The sequence below is a fragment of the Narcine bancroftii genome, chromosome 6 (assembly GCF_036971445.1).
Source record: "Narcine bancroftii isolate sNarBan1 chromosome 6, sNarBan1.hap1, whole genome shotgun sequence".
Classification (NCBI taxonomy): domain Eukaryota; kingdom Metazoa; phylum Chordata; class Chondrichthyes; order Torpediniformes; family Narcinidae; genus Narcine; species Narcine bancroftii.
The window spans coordinates 60296830-60314195 of record NC_091474.1 but is presented as its reverse complement, the minus strand read 5'-3'; the positions used below and the strand labels follow the sequence as shown (position 1 = coordinate 60314195).

The window sequence follows — 17366 nt, the reverse complement described above, 5'->3', positions numbered from 1 at the left end:
CATCACCAGCATTGAAGTACTCGAGCTGGCAGTGTTGATTGAAGCGTTCTAGGACCCGTAGGTGATGCTGGTAGAGGAGCCAAACAGGAGCGTGGGAATGACAACGGCTCTGTACATGCTGATCTTTGTGTGTTTCTTCAGGTGGTTGTTTTTCCAGACTCTTTTGTGTAGTCTTCCAAAGGCGCTATTTGCCTTGGCGAGTCTGTTGTCTATCTCTTTGTCGATCCTTGCATCAGATGAAATGGTGCAGCCGAGGTAGGTAAACTGGTTGACCATTTTGAGTTCCGTGTGTGTTTGTTTTCTATCCATTAACTAAATTATTCAATGGCTCCTTCCCTTGTTGGACTATCTACATGTAGCTTCAAGAAACCCTCCTGAGTGCACCTAACAAATTATACCCTATCAAAGTATCTGGCACTAAGGACATCCCAGACAATCCTGGGGAAATTAAAGTCTCCCACTAAGACAACCTAGTTCCTCTTACACCTTTCCACAATGTCTCTACATATCTGTTCCTCTATCTCAGTGGGTATTGGGAGGCCCACAGTTTTTCCTTATCAGTGACTGTAACTTTCCTATTGTTGATCCCTACCCATATTTGCTCTCTTTCTAAATGCATCTGTCATGCTCTCCCTAGCCCCTTTCATACAGTCAAAAAACCTGAGAGTAAAGGCATATTCTCCGCCCTTATGTCGGGAGACTTACCTCCATGAATACGCCCTGGCCGGCTCCAAGGCACCGTGCATTCCCTCTCAGAGACAGGGTCAGCGGAGGAACAGAGCATGCCACCACCCAGCATGAATGTACTGCGTCTGCAAGCAGCTGGCTAGGCATGGATTGATGACATCATGATGATGCCGTCAGCCCATGACCCATCTTCCCTCTTTCTCTCCCACTCACTCACCCCTCTCCCTCCATGACCACCTCAGGGCAGGGGTGGCTGGCAGGGGCTGTCAGGGCAGGGGCGGTCGGCAGGAGCCATCAGGGGGCGGCCGGTGAGGGCTGTGACAGCCCCACTGGCCACTCCAGCACTTCACCAGGCCACTTCAGCCTTCAGGGTCGCTCATCAGCACCAGCGGCTCAAAACGCGGCAGAGCCATGGCCATCCTGCCTATCTATAATCCCCCACACAGCTGGAACCCTTCTGGGAAACGTAGAGCTGTCCCAGCTGTGTGGATGATTATAAGTAGGAAAGACAGCCATTGCTCTGCCACGTATTTATGATAGGCGGTGCCACGGCAACAGTTGCTCTGTCTACAGTGGCTCTGGAGAGTGCACTGAGGCATAGCTCTGCATAAAAGCAGCACTGGAGCAGCCTTTTAGGGCTGCTCCATGAACAGCTAAGTATAAAAATTTTATCCGCCTCTGCAACCGGCCTCGAAGCAGAGCCCCAGCATGAAAACACCTCCTGATTACTGATGCAACCTCTCCACCTTTTTTTTAACCTTCCTCTCTGCCTTTTCTAAAGCAACAAATCCCAGAAATATTGAGCTGATAGTCATGTCCCCCTTGCTGCCAGGTCTCTGTAATGGCAACACATCATAAGCTCAAAAATGGGAAAGCTGGAACTAACTCAAGCATGCAGAAGCAAGCCTGGTTACAAGACAGAGGAAGGAATGAAGATATATTCAGTTCGATAAATAAAGAAGAATGAGATTTAGGTTCATGTAGAATATAAACAGTGAGACAACTCCCTATGTACTATGGAAATATGTTCTTAACTTTCCACGAATCTTGCCTCAAACCCTCTGCAAACTTCTCCAGTTCTTTATTGTAGCTTATACTCCACTATTTCTCCCTTTCCCTTCACAATGAATGGCAAAATCTTCAGTCATAACCGAAGAATCTGAATCACCCTCTGCATCTCCTCATACTTTTCAAAATCTCTTCATAACTATGGATCTCCATCAGCTCCTGGAACTCAACATGTCTACACCCACATGCCTAGTGCTGTGTTTTCCCATCAAAGAACATCAGGACTCTTAGCTAAATTTGTTCAATTTGCTGCAAGTCATTACATCAAAATTAAAATGTTTTAATTTAAAATTATGCAGTACACTCCCATCCAAACCCTTTCTGTAAAACATCTTAATTTCTGCCCTTTGTCCTTAGAAAATACATAATCAATCATGCCATACACATGGCCAGATCAAATGAGAAAAATGAAGAAAGAATTCACTCATGTGAAGTTAGCCAAACAGATTCTGTAACGGTAATGATGAATGACATTTGGGATGGGGGTATGTAGGAGTGTGTGGGAGAGATCCATTGCTTGAGAAACTGAAGAGATTGTAACTGTCTTCAGCCAGAAATGCCAAATGGGTGTTCCATTTGGGCCTTCTCCTGAGTTCCTTCAAAGCCACAGACATCAGTAGGAGGTGGAAATGGATCAGCATTGAAGCTAACTGACTTCAGGACAACAAGAAATGGCTAAGGATGTTGGACATAGGACCTGACATTCCTCCAGCTTCAGTATTGAAGACTTGTGCTTCAGAAATAGCCATGATGTCAGGCAATCACTGGGATGTAACTGACAATGAAATTTTGCAAGCTATGTCTTGTCCATGCAGATCAGAACAAATCCAACATGGCCAATTATTTCCACATTAGGCTACTCTAAATCATTAACAAAAAGATGGAAGGTGTCTTGATGATGCAACCAAGCAACACTTACTTACCAGAAGCCCCTCAATGATGATCACTTTGGTAAAAACACAATACCTGAGAAACTCAGCAGGTCAGTGTCTTTTATATAGACAAGATAAAAAATACATAACCAATGCTTCAGGTTGAGCTTTTCATCAAGGTATGGACAAATGTTGGTAGTCATCCAAATAAAAAGATAAGAAAGGGTGTTGGGGGGGTGGGGAGAGGAGCATGGTAGCAAAGGCAGGAGATAATAAATGGAGAAGGAGGAAGGGCACAGCAGCAAGCAGGTGAATGGTTAAATGAATAGAGAGGGAAGGGGTGGAGAGCTGAGGGAAAGAATACAGGAGAAAGGGAAGGGAGAGCAGGATAGCAAAAATTGGAAAAGCAATATTAATGCCATCCAGCTGGAGAGTGCCCAGATGGAAAATCAGGTGTTGCTCCTCCAATTTATGGGTAGTCTTGGTGGGATAGTAAATGGCAAGGAAGGTAATGAGGCTGTGGAAATAATCTGGGTGAGTACATGGTTGTAGTACTTGAGAGTAGCAGGAATTACAGAGAGAGCAGTGAGAGGGAATTCCAATTCACCTAGCCATCCTTCCTCCCCTTGCTTACTGCTGTGTCCTCCCTCCCTTCTCTATCTATTACCTCCTCCCTTTGCTACCATGCTCCTCCCACTCCTTTTTATTCTGATGCCTGCCGACATTTTTCTATACCTTGATGAAGGGCTCAAGCCTGAAACATTGGTTATGTATCTTTATCTTTGCTAAATAAAAGACACTGTTTGACCTGTTAAGTTTCTCCAGCTTAATTCTTTTACTTCAACCACAGTGTCTGGAGTCTAGGATGTTTTATTTTTGATCACTTTGATTCCCATCCAGACCATAAAACACTAAATATCATTTGCTCAAAAAGCTACAATGGCAATTTGTTTCAAATAAATTGTTGATGGTTTATGGACAGCACTGGCAAAAAACTATATTTACTTCCTGTCTAATCTGTATTTGAATGAATGCGTTAAAGTGGCTTATTTTATCTATTCCATTAATTCCCAAATGACTACTCGGAGAAATATAGTACAGTACGTTTCCGATTATCCAAAATGCTTGGGACCTGACCTATATCAGTTATATGGATTTTTTGGATAATCAAGAAATTTCTTTGAGCAGCCCAGTAGTATCAGCAGAATACTTGCATTGGCTGTCACTGATTCCTGACACCTCCCCACTGCCATCACCAATCCTGCTCAGGAGCTGTAATGGTAATGGATTGTATATGCTAATTGGCTTGGGCTGGCGACACTCTTACCTGGACTCCTCTCCTGGGACCCAGGCCATAAAGGTCGGGCCACCTTTCCCTTCCCTGCACTTCCCTGGTTTGGATCCGGGCCAACTCAAGTCTTTTGTGCAATAAAGCCTATCATTCCCCTCAAGTCTTTGTCATTGCAATTATTAGGGTAACTGATAGTGCCCAACAATTTATTCCACAAAAATTTTAGCGTTTCCGGTAATGGAGAAGTTCCCACGCCCCAATCAGCTAGAAGTGGATCCCCAAGTCTCGGGTGCATCAGAGCTCTTCGAGCAGTGGGTCAACTGCTTTAACAACTTCCTGGAGGCCGCTGCTGGAGTGCTCGATTCGGACGAAAAGAGGCTAAAGGTCCTACAGGCAAGAGTCGGCCAGAGGGCTTTCCAGGCCATCCGAAGCTGCACGACCTACTTAGAGGTGATGGCTGAACTACGGGTGCTATACAAGCTCAAGATCAATGAGATCCACTCCCGTTACCTCCTGGCGTCTAGAAAACAGCAGCCTGATGAGTCAGTTGAAGAGTTCAGTCGAGCCCTGATCACACTGGGAAAAGACTGTTTGGGGAACCCCCCCGGTATCTGTGCTGGGGGCCCAGTGTGTGGAAGACCAGGTCTGGGACGCTTGCATGTCGGGGTTGAGGTTGGATTATATCTGACATCGTCTCCTCGAAGAGGATCAACTCCCGCTGAAACAGGCGATCCAACTGGCCAGAATCTTAGACTCGGCCCAGCGCCACGCGGAGTCAATCATGGGCAGAGGTGGGCCTACCCAGTACACGCCACCATGAGGGCCGCCATCCTGGGAGTCAACGTCGGGGACGACTGACCTGACTGCAGCTCCAGTAGCACTGGAATTGCTGAGGTGAAACTTCTGAAGGCAGGCAAGACACCCGCGACATCTCTGCCCTGTGAAAGGAGCTACTTGCTCAGGCTGCAGGAAAAAAGGCCACTATCAACGTGCCTGCAGGTCCAGAGCCCCGTCTCAGAGCAGCATGGCGTGTATGGCCGAGGAGCTTCCGGTGCCGGCCATGTGTGCAGTAAGGCAAGCGCCATTTTACCCGCTCCTGCGGCCATCCTCTACGCAGCAGCAACCCTCACCAGCGACATCACTTCCACCCTGATGATGTCACTTCCGCCTTCTTCACCAGCGTTGGCAGCGTGGTCAACATTGAGGCCGCCATCTGCGGCTTTGGGCCTCCCTACTAACAACGAAGATGACGCACCCATCCTGGCATCGATCGCCTTGGACCAAGCCAGCCCTCACCTGATCACGAACCCTATGATGCAGATCGAGGTGAATGGACACAAATCATACTGCCTCTTCGATAGAGGCAGTACTGAAAGTTTTATCCACCCCAAGGAGGCCCTTAGACTCTTGATCCCCATTTGCCCGATGACCAGGTCCGTGTCGATGGCGACGAAAGACGAGCAGATTTGTAACTGGGGGTACTGTGTGCCATCTCTGATGGTGGGGGGGGGGGGTAGTGTTATAAAGACTTTTTATTGTTGGTCATGCCCCAGCTCTGTTCGCCGATCCTCCTCCTGGGCCTCGACTTCCAGAGTCAGTTCAGGAGTGTGACGATGGCATTTGTGGGGCCCCAACCCCCGCTCACCATTTATAACGGGACCCCCCCCAATCCAGCACCCAGCTTTCAGCACCGTCCTGCAGCCTCACCACTCTGCGGGTGGCCCCTCCGTCACTATTTGCAAACCTCACTCAATTGTAAACCAATTGCCACCAAGAGTAGGTGCTATAGCATGGAGGATATGGCGTTCATCTGGGCTGAAGTTCAGCAACTCTTGGCAGAGGGGATCATAGATCCTAACTCCAGCCCCTGAAGTGTGCAGGTTCTCGTGGTCAGTGGGGCGGACAAGCCCCAGATGCTGATCGATTATAGTCAAACCATCAACCGCTTCATCCAGTTGGATGCGTACCCTCTACTCCAGATAGCCGACTTGGTCGATAAGATAGCACAATACTCGACCATTGACCTCAAGTCGGCCTTTCAACTCCCCCTTCGCCCGAGCAACCAGCTCTACATGGGTTTTTCACTTCCTGCGGGTGCCTTTTGGCTTTACTAACGGCGTCTCTGCTTTTCAGAGGGTCGTGGATCAGATGGTGGAGGAGCACAAGCTGACAGCGATGTTTCCATATCTCGACAATGTCACTATCTGCAGCCACGACCAACGGGACCACGGCGCGAACCTCGCTAAGTTCTTGTGTACAGCAAAATCTCTCAACTTGACGTACAATAAGGACAAGTGTGTGTTCAACACAGATCATCTGATCCTTCTCAGTTGGGTTGTGGCACATGGTGTCATTACCCCAGACCCCGACCGCATGCGACCCCTTATGGAGCTCCCAGTCCCAAACACCCTAAAGGTGCTAAAAAGGTGCCTGGGGCTGTTTTCCTATTATGCACAATGAGTGCCCAATTACGCCGATAAAGCCCACCCCCTGATTAAGTCCACAACTTTCCCGTTATCGACAGAAGTCCAAGCTGCTTTCTTCCAGATCCAAGGAGACATTGCAAAGACCACGATGCATGCAGTGGACGAGTCCATCCCATTTCAGGTGGAGAGCGATGCCTCCAATTTTGCACTGGTCGTCACTCTTAACCAGGCAGGCAGGCCAGTAGCTTTTTTCTCCCTCACCCTGCACGGTCCTGAGTTATGTCATTCCTTGGTTGAGGAGGCGGCCCAGGAGATTGTTGTGGCGGTGCGCCACTGGTGACATTACCTGCCCGGTAAACATTTTACCTTGTTGACTGACCAGAGGGCAGTGGCCTTCATGTTTAATACTAAACAACAAGGTAAAATCAAGAATGACAAGATTTTTCAGTGGAGGATTGAGCTCTCCACCTCTAATTACATCTTGTACAGACCAGGTAAACTCAACGATCCTCCCAGATGCCCTATCCCAGGGGACATGCGCCAGCTCATCTTGACCATCTCCAGACCCTTCACGACAGTTTGTGCCACTCTGGAGTCACGAGTTTATACCACTTCGTCAAGACTCGGAACCTCCCGTACTCCATTGAGGATGTCTGATCCACGACCAGACGCTGCCAGATCTGCGCTGAATATAAGCCGCACTTCTACCGGGCCGAGAAGGCACACCTCATCAAGGCCACACATCCCTTTGAATGGCTCAGTTTTGATTTCAAGGGCCCCCTACCCACTACAAATAGGAACGCCTACTTCCTGACTGTGGTGGACAAGTTCTCCAGGTTCCCCTGCCCAGATATGACCTCGGCGAAGGTAATCAAGGCACTGTGTAGTATCTTCACCCTCTTCGGGTACATCCACAGCGATTGGGGGACCTCGTTCATGAGTGAGGAACTGCAACAGTACTTCCTGGCCAGAGGCATAGCCACCAGCAGGACCACCAGCTATAAGCTCAGTGGTTATGGCCAGGTGGAAAGGGAGAATGCAACCGTCTGGAAGGCAGTGCTCCTGGCCCTTAGGTCCAAAAACATGCCGGTGTCCTGCTGGCAGGATGTTTTGCCCAAAGTGCTTCATGCCATTCGATCGCTGTGCGCATGATTGGATTGAATGTGATTTCTGCTCAAAACAAGCATTAATTCTACCAGTGCTTACAAAAGACTCCGTTTTTATGCAACCCAGTTTGAAACTTATTTGCTCCATTTTATGATACTTAGCAGAAGCTAGGTCCAAGGACAAGCTTACAGCAGGTTGTAGTCACTTCATTGTGACGCATTATCCTCTGAGGTGTGGGTTGAATACAAAATGTAGGGGAGGGTGATAAACCTGGATACTGGCCTATAATTACCATCCCCAAAACTTCAAGATGTGAGATGTATGCACACACTCTCCCCAAAAAGGTAAGAATGTTGTGATCATACAGATGTGCACCCTTTCAAATACTGGCAAATTTACAGATCTGTAAACAGCTGTCACATATCATTTCACGGAAGTCTCTTGAACAAATGCTCATCACACAGTCAAGGCTGATACTCCTGGTACTGTGTCTAGAGAATACGATCCATCAGAGGAACTGTCCTGTGAATGAAAAGCTGAACACCTCTCAGGTGATATAAATGCTCTCCAGATATTAAAAAGTTGAATTATTGTAAGATACTGGAAAAACTGGGCCTGTTTCTCTTACAGCATAAGAGATTGAGAGGGTATCTCACTGAGGCCTGATTCTAAAGCCACTAATTACTGTCCACCTGATAGCAATAGGGGAAAAGAGACTTCACTGAGGAACCCTAGCTGCAATGTCGGATCACCGGGAACATTAGCACAGGAGTTTTTCAAGGCATAATCACAGGACCAACCATCTTCAGTTGCTTAATCAATGACCTTCCTTCCATCATAAGGTCAATTGTGGGGATGCTTGCTTTGACACAGGTTCAGTGAAAATTAAGCAATCCATGTCTGAACAGAGGAAGGCCTGGATATTTAAAATGAAGTTAAATGACAAAAACATTTGTCCCACACTTGCCACCTGCAAAAGAGTTTAATTATCTCTTCTTGTTATTATTGAAACACCCACAATTAACACCTTGAGGGATAGCATTGACCTGAAACCTAACAGGATCAGTCACATCAATATTGTATATACAAGAGCAACTGCCAGGTACCTTGCAGTGAATCTGACTTATAAATCTTTTCCATCACCTGAAAGAGGCAATTCATCTGCCGAGGAATACAAAATGCTCCAGAAGGTAGCAAACATAGCAAGTCCATCACAAACTCTGACTACCCATCCATCCATGTGATGTGCTGCCATCACAAACCCTCTTCACTGTTACCTTCAGGCACAAGGTACAGAATCATGAAAACCAGCACCTCAAGGTTCAATAACAGTTTCTAACAGCTATCAGGCTCTTGAACATTCACTTGTGACATTTATGAACTGCTCCAACTACCGCAAAAATATTTCCTGTGCTATTGCAAAGTCTTTAGTTTTTGGATGAGGTTAACTGTGAATATCTATTATATATTGATTTTTTGCAATTATTGTCTTTTTAATTCACTTATGTATGCGATTGTAGTTGTTTTGTTTTACAAAGTATCTGTTCGCCTGCAGAAACTATAAATTATGGCGCATTTGTACATGATAATAAGCTCATTATCATTATCTGTTTTAGACACAGTATGGAAGCAGGCCCACAAGGCCAACTCATCCACACCAAACAACATGTCCTATTACTTCAGTCCCACTTGCATGCCTTAGGCCAAAACCACTCCAATCCACTCCCATCCATGTAGTTATCTAATTGGTTTTCAAAGGGAGCTAACGTACCTATCTCCACCACTTTATCTGGCAGTTCATTCCACATGATCATTATCCTCTGAGTGAAAACTATCTCCTCACATCCCTTTTAAATCTCACCTTCCTCACCTTGTAGTTATGATCTCTTATCTGCCCTTCATAATTTTACAGGCCTCAGTAAGATCCCCTATGCTCTAAGAGAAACAGGCCCAGTTTTTCCAGTATCTTACAGTAACTCAATTTCCTTAATCCTGGTAACCTCACAAATCTCTTATGTACCCTTTCCAACTTGATATCCTTCCTGTAACTAGGTGATCAAAACTGCACATTGCAATTCAAGAATGGCATCACCAATATCTTGTAACTTCAAAATCATGTCCTAACAACTGTATTCAATACCCCAACTGATGAAAGCAATTCATTTCACTACTCTGTCTACCTGTGCAGCCATTTTTAGAGAGCTATGTACTTCAACCCTAGGTCCCTCTGCTCCACAGCACTATTTGGGGCCTTCCAGTAACATGTTAAAGTCAAATTTTGTGGACCATTTTTAATGTTAAAATTATGGGGTCGACTATTATATGGAAAACAGTTTTGAGGGGCTGAAATTCACATGGGAATCCAAAATACCGTATGAGTAGCATAAGGCCAAATGATCTCAAAATGAATAAAAAACACAATTAATTCAAGTAATAATAGAGACTGTGCATTAAAACACACGTCCTACCATGGGGGAGGTCAGGACCATGGTAAGTATCTGTGTTATCGGTGGCATTGGGCAGGCCAGGGCCAAGGCAAAACATTGCAATCGAGGTGTCGGGAGCTCTGATTGGCAGGCGGCCAGGGCCAAGGTGAGATAGGGTTGACTTTGTGATGGCATATATGGAAAATTTCAGATTTTTTTGGCCAAAAATAGGGGATCGACTTTTTTACATGTGTGTTGTGCTATCAAACAGAAGAAAACACACAAAACATAAAGTCTGTTCAACAGGCTTTATTTGACATAAACTTCCACAGAGCTAACTGTGAGGAATGCTGTTGCAAGCTCTGAGACTGTCTTCGAAGGGCCGGCCCTGGCTTATATCTCAGAGGATGATTGACAGCCTACCGGGTGGGGTTTGGTCCATTCAGGTCAGCTGATTAACAGCAGGCCAGGTGTTGTCTTGACCCCGTGCTCTTCTGAAGGTACAGAAGTTGCCCCTGCAATAGGCTGGTGGTGTACCACCACATTCACTCCCTTCTTTAAAATTGTCCTGGGGGGTGGGGGGAGTCTGTTGCAGTCTGTGGTCTACCCAGAGCCCCAAAATATATACACATTATTTATAGATTGAGACGATCCGGCGGCCATCAGAGACTCTGCAACCATCGCAGGACTGGGTCCTGGTCACTGGTCGGTGAGAGTATGCAGGGGCTGGGGGTGGGGGCCGGAGCGGCTGGCATGGTGCAGTGTGAAGGAGTGGCTGGGGTTGAGGTGTGTATGTCGCATTGGATGGGTGGGGGTGGAGGGAGGTTCATCCCCCAAGGTTGTAGTTAGTCCTTGGTGCCCAAGGAGGTCTTGAGTGTCCCATAGCTGTCCGGAGTCGGGGGGGGGTGTCAGGCTGGCGTGGTCCTGGGTTGGAGGATGCTGTGCTGTAGTGGGTGCTCCTGCTGGTGCCAGGTCCCTGGTTGAGACGGTGTCCTCCCTGCTGCTGCTGAACCTAACGTAGGCGTAGTTGTGGTTCGCGTGTAGGAGGAACACCTGCTCGACCAGGGGTTCGGCCTTATGTGCCCGCACGTGTCTACGCAGGAGCACCGGTCCTGGGGACACAAGCCATGCTGGGAGAGACGTTCCCGTTGCCAATTTCCTGGGGAATGAAAACAAGCGTTCGTGAAGGGTCTCGTTGGTAGCTGTGCACAGGAGTGACCTAATGGCATGGAGCATCTCGGGAAGGGCGTCCTGCCAGTATTCTACGGACCACCCTTTGACTTAAGGGCCAGGAGAACTGCCTTCCAGATCATCCCGTTTTCACGTTCTACTTGTCCATTACCTCTCGGGTGGTAACTAGTCGTGCGACTAGTCACGATGCCCCTTGCTGTCAGGTACTGGCGTAGTTCCTCACTCATTAAGTTAGACCCCGGTCGCTGTGGATAAATGCAGGGGTAGCTGAACATGGAGAAGATCTGTGTCAGTGCCCTGATGACAGTGGCCGTGGAGGTGTCTGGGCAATGGATAGCGAAAGGGAAGCAGGAGAACTCGTCTATGAGTGTGAAGAAACAGACGTTACCATTTGTGGAAGGCAGGGGCCCCTTGAAGTCCATGCTGAGGTGCTCAAAGGGCCGAGTAGCCTTTATGACATGAGCTTGGAGCGGGCGAAAGAAGTGAGGTTTGCATTCAGTGCAGACCCGGCACGCCTCGGTCATGGTCTTGAAGTACCTGATGGTGTACAGGAGGTTCCGGGACTTGATGAAATGGTATAAGCGGGTGATGCCCGGGTGGCAGAGGGACTAGTGCAGTGCCTGCAGCTGGTCGTCGTGGAGCAATGCGCAGGTCTGGGAGAGGGTGTCAGGGCAGTCATTAACTTCCCCAGACGATACTGGATGTCGTAGCTTTATGTTGCCAGTTTGACTCTTCAGAACAAGATCTTGTCGTTCTTGATCTTGCCCTTGTGGGTGGTGTTGAACATGAATGCCATGGCCTGCTGGTCGGTGAGGAGGGTGAACTTTCTGCCAGCCAGGGAGTGGCACCAGTGTCGGACCACTTCCACAATCACCTGGGCCTCCTTTTCAATGGCAGAGTGCCCTTGCTCGGAACCGTGGAGGGTCCTGGAGAAGAAGATGACCGGGGGCCTCCTTGGTTGAGGGTAGCGGCGAGGGTTACATCAGAGGCATCTCTCTCCACCTGAAAAGGGGAGTCCTCATCCACAACATGCATCGTTGCATCTGCGATATCCTGCCTGATGTGCGTGAAAGCTGCTTGCGCCTCAGGTGGGAAAGGAAATGTTGTGGCCTGAGCCAGTGGACAGACCTTGTCCGAGAAGCGGGGAACCCATTGTGAGTAGTAAGAGAATAAGCCAAGGCACCTACGGAGGGGTTTGAGCATGGGGGGGAGGGGCAGCTCCATTAATGTGCACATCTGTTCTGGATCTGGGCCGATGACACTATGTGCCACGATATACCCCAGGATGGCGAGGCGGGTGGTGCTGAACATGCATTTCTCTTTGTTGTAAGTGAGGTTCAGCACCTCGGCCGTCCAGAGAAATTTCTTCAGGTTGGCATCGTGGTCCTGCTGGTTGTGGCTGCAGATGGTGACATTATCCAGGTACGGCAAAGTTGCCTTTAGCTTGTTCCGGTCTACCATACGATCCATCTCCTGCTGGAAGACGGAGTCCCCAATCGTGACCCCAAACAGAATTCGGCGGAACTGGTACAGATGCCCATCCGCCTCGAAGGTGGTATAAGGCTTGTCCCGCGGTTGGATGGGGAGTTGGTGAAAGGCTGACTTCAGGTCAATCGTGGAGAAGACCCAGTAGCAGGCTATCTCGTTGACCATGTCGGCTATCCTCAGTAAGGTGTAGACGTCCGGCTGGGTGCACCGGTTGATGGTCTGGCTGTAGTCCATGACCATCCTCGGCTTGCTTCCCCCTTTGACCACTAGGATTTGGACTCTCCAAGGGCTGTGGCTGAGCTCTATGACACCTTCCACCAGAAGCCGCCACACCTCCACCCTGATGAAGTCTCTGTCCGCAGCGCAATAGCGCCTACTTCTGGTGACTATCGGCTTGCAGTCTGGCGTGAGGTGTGAGAAGAGTGCGGGAGGGGTGATGCGCAGAGTGGAGAGGCTGCAGGTTGGCCGAGGCTGGTTGGACGGTGCACTGTGGAGCGTGAGTGGAGATAGGGGCCCCCCAAAGGCGAGGGTGACACTCTGCAGGTGGCATTGGAAGACTAAGCTGTTGTAGTCTTCAGGAGGCAGCGCTGGCAAGAGCAAGGGCTGGTCCAGGCGCATGACGCGCATGCAGCGATCATTGGTGGTGAGGCTAGAAAGTTGGGCCGCCGGGGTTGGAGATGCTGGAAGTGGCTGCGGGGGCAATGGCATCGCCCAGCAATTGCACGCGGCAGGGATCATGAGGGAGGGGGGCAGGTTGTAGAGGGGCGCTGAGCTGCTGGCAGGCTTTGAGAGGCATACTTTGGCAAAGTGGCCTTTCTTGCCACATCTCAAACAGTACTGGTTTTTGGCTGAGCAGTTTTGGCGCAATCAACAATCAGACCCACACCAGGACCCACAGTACTTACAGGGAAGCTGGGCTCCCGCAGCAGTGATGTTTACATCCCCAGTCTGGTCTAGGGCCACAGCAGCCAACTGTATTGACCACGTGGAGGCCTGAGCAAGCCAGAAGTTGAAGGCTTCGGTGTGCAGGGCTGCTGTCTCCAGGATTCCGACTACCTCCACTGTTTTGGCCAGAAGTAGATACTGTCCTCTAGCAGCTTCTGCCTGATGGCCCTTGGACGTAGGCGGCTCTGATCAGTCTCTCGACTTCCCTTTCATTTACCCCAGGTTCAGCCAGACAAGGTCTGGCCAACTCACGCAGGGCTCCCAGGTAGGACTCAGCCTTCTCCCCGGGCAGCTGTGCAGGGATTTTTAGGAGGTACCTTGCAAAGACCACATTCATGGGAGGTTTATACATAGTCTTGAGGGTGTTCTTCACTTCTGAGTACCCGGTTCAGTCTTTGAGTGCCTGGAAGGCTCGAGGACCCAGGTTCGATTGGAGTAAGACGAGTCACTTTTGGTTAGAGTCCAGGATGTCATCGGCGTGTGCCTCGATGATTGCTTCAATCATGTGCTTCCAGATCTCGAAGCATGTTTGTGTTTCTGGGTGGCATGGGTTGATTTTGAAGCTCCCGGCGCTCAGGAGCTTTTCCATAACAGCTTCAAATTTTATGTTGAATAAATTGTGGTGCGCTATCAAACAGAAGCAAACACACAAAACATAAAGTTCATTCAACAGGCTTTATTCGACATAAACTTCCACAGAGCTAGCTGTAAGGAATATTGTTGCAAGTTCTGAGACCATCTTCAAAGAGTCGGCTCTGGCTTATATCTCGGAGGATGATTGACAGCCAACCGGGTGAGGCTTGGTTATTCAGGTCGGCTGATTGTCAGCCGGCCAGGTATTGTCTTGTCCCCGTGCTCTTCTGCAGGTACATCACCTGCAGTAGATGGTGGTGTACCACCACAACATGAGATCGACTTTTACACAAGTATAATCGGTAAATCTGCCCTGGTTTGATTTACCCAAATGCAGCACCTCACACTTCTCAAAGTTAACCTGCATGCGGCATTTCTTAAACTAGATTCCTATTTGGTCTAGATCCCAATTTAAATGCAGGTAACCTTCTTTGCTGTCCATTGCAGTACATATTTTCATGGCATCAGTAAACTTACTCAGCTTGCCACAAACATTCTTGTCCAAATCATTTATGTAGATGACAGAAATCAAGAGTCCTGGTAACATACACTGTTAAAAACCTCTATCCATAATACATGTTCAAGTTTACTTATCATCAGATTGTACAAGTACAACCCAATGCAGCACACTGCTAACACACATACCGCAAACTATACATATATTAAAATAAATAAATATTGTTGAATAAATAGTTGAGTCACGGAGGGCTGCTATGAGCAATTCATCAGCTGTTCAGCAGTCATGTTGCTTGTGAGAAGAAGCTGTTTCTCAGCCTGGTGGTTTTGGCTCTGATACTCCTGTACCTCTTTCCCGACGGGAGTAGCTGGAAGATATGTGTGTGCGCGGTAGGAGTCCTCATTGATTTTTGTGAGTCCACTTGAGGCAACGATCCTGGTAAATCCCACTGATGGCAGTGGGGGTTGTAGGGGGAACTTGATGCTCTCTACTCTCTCCACTACCAAGTAATTCATGTGTAATGGACGGTGGTTATCCCTGGTTCTCCTAAAGTCTACAATCATCTCCTTTGTCTTGAATCTTGTCCACGTTGAGACTAGGTTGTTTTTCTCGCCCTGTTTCATGAGATTTTCCACCTCTTCTCTGTAATGTGATGCATTGTTAATGCTGATAAGGCCAATTAATGTCATCTGTTGGAGATGGATCTGACGATGCAACCATGGGTCAGCAGCATGAATGAGAGCAGGCTGAGCACACAGCCCTGAGGTGCATCAGTGTTCAGCATGACAATACTCAATATTCTACTGCCAACCTGGAGAGACAGTGTTCTTTCCGACAGGAAGTCTAGAATATAGTTACAGAGAGAGGTGATCAGTCCCTGCAAGGACAGCTTCTCCACCAGCCTCTGGGGTATGATCATATTAAATGCCTTCTGTATAGGAGGCATCGCTCTTCAGGTAGGTCAAGACAGAGTGGAGGGATGCCTACAGCATCATCAGTGGAATGGTTCCATCTGTGGGCAAATTGAAATGGGTCCAGAGTCTCTGGGAGGTGCACTTTGATAAGTTCTATCACCAGACATGAAGCATTTCATAATGTTAGTGGTCAGTGCCACTGAGGATAGTCATTTGGTTTCTGTCACCCTCTTTGGTTCCAGGATGATGGACTGCTGTAGTAACGTGTTGAAGATATCCATAAGGACCTCCATCAACTGGTTGGCTCAGTACACAGCTGGATATGTTGTCTGGTCCCGCTGCCTAGTTTGGGTTCACCTTGGATAGGCTTCTCTTCACCTCAGCCATGGCTTTGCAAGGGGCCCGTTGTCATGGGGAGACAAAACTTTGTCATGTCTGTTGAGGATGCATCCAGTATAAAAAGCCTCACTGTTCGTTCAATATATGTCAACCTTCCACCCACCCCCACCTTGATGACCATCTGCCAGATAAATTATACCCACATGCTGCAAACCCTTCCAGTCAATGGAACACACACATCGCCTGCTTTCTCTCCAATCATCAACTTGCTCTTTGATGCACATTCTGACCCCATCCATTATGTTGACTGGTAGTGAAACACAAATGTGCAGTGTTTAGTGAGCAGTGGGAGAATTGTGAAATCATGGTGGATGCCGACAGGAGGTCTTGTGATGGAATGTGTCCAGCTCGAGTTGACAATTGGTGGAACAAATTTAAGAACAAATTCCTTTAAGTACACTGATAAGGAGTAACAATGTTTTAAACTATATTCCTGGATACCTGATTCACACAATCTGGCAAATCTTCCTTGGATGGTTACATGTCAGGACATGGCTGAATTTTCATATGGAATGCAGGCACATTAAATCAACTAGAAACTGAAACAGAGAGAGTAACTCGAAGCACGGTGCTGTCATAGAGAGATAGGACTTCAAGGTTAGAATCACTTGGAATTATCCTTCACTTAAACAAATAATGAAAGTGTTTGAGAGATATTACAGTCCCTGCTTGTTCAGGTACAGTTTTCATTACTCACGTGTACAGGTGAAGCAGGGTCAGGTTGAACACTCTGAAACAGAAGAGAAGTTGCATCAAGAGCTGCAATACATTAGTTTACAAGAACATAGGGCAAAACATGACTCTCACTTGCCTTTAACAGTGAATACTGACAACTGGCAATAACCAGGCAGAAGCACAAGACCGAGATGTCCTTGAAAAATCCTTGATTAAGGAGGCTGAATCCAAGAAGGGCCACAAGGACAGCCAAGGAAACTGATAGCACAATTTCTTCAATCTCCTGATTCCTGTAAAAGTACAGCAAGCATTTGTTGAAGTGTTGCTGCTCAGTTATCTTTATGGGAGACTTTGGTCTGTTACATATATGCTGGATAAACTTCAGGCACCTTGAAGTCAAGACACTTGGAGTTTCCAACATCCTCTTAACAACAGGATGACCATAAGGATCTCTGTCAGTTGGCCCACACAGTCCTTCAATACCTGACTAAGTATGACATTTTGGAAGGCAAGGTTAGCATAGCAGTTAGCGCAACGCTGTTACAGCTCCAGCAATCAGGACCAGGATTCGAATCCCGTACTGTCTGTAAGGAGTTTGTACGTTCCCTCTGGGTTTCTTCTGGGTGATACTGTTTCCTCCCACTGTTCAAAACATATCAGGGCTGGATTGGGTGGCATGGGCTCGTGGGCCGAAATTACCTGTTATCGTGCTGTATGTCTAACTTGAACTTTAAATTTAGAATTTTTTATAAAACCTCTGTTCATTCCAAGTATTTAGAATGATAGC

General features: G+C 47.8%; 1 protein-coding gene across 1 annotated transcript in view; it reads right to left on the bottom strand.

The window, feature by feature from the left end:
- The window catches only part of LOC138737301 (uncharacterized), a 302978-nt gene that overhangs the window by 206751 nt on the left and 78861 nt on the right, over window positions 1-17366 (bottom strand). Inside the window, 2 exon segments of the mRNA XM_069888055.1 lie at window positions 16602-16634; window positions 16716-16869. Coding sequence (XP_069744156.1) covers window positions 16602-16634; window positions 16716-16869 — 187 coding nt within the window.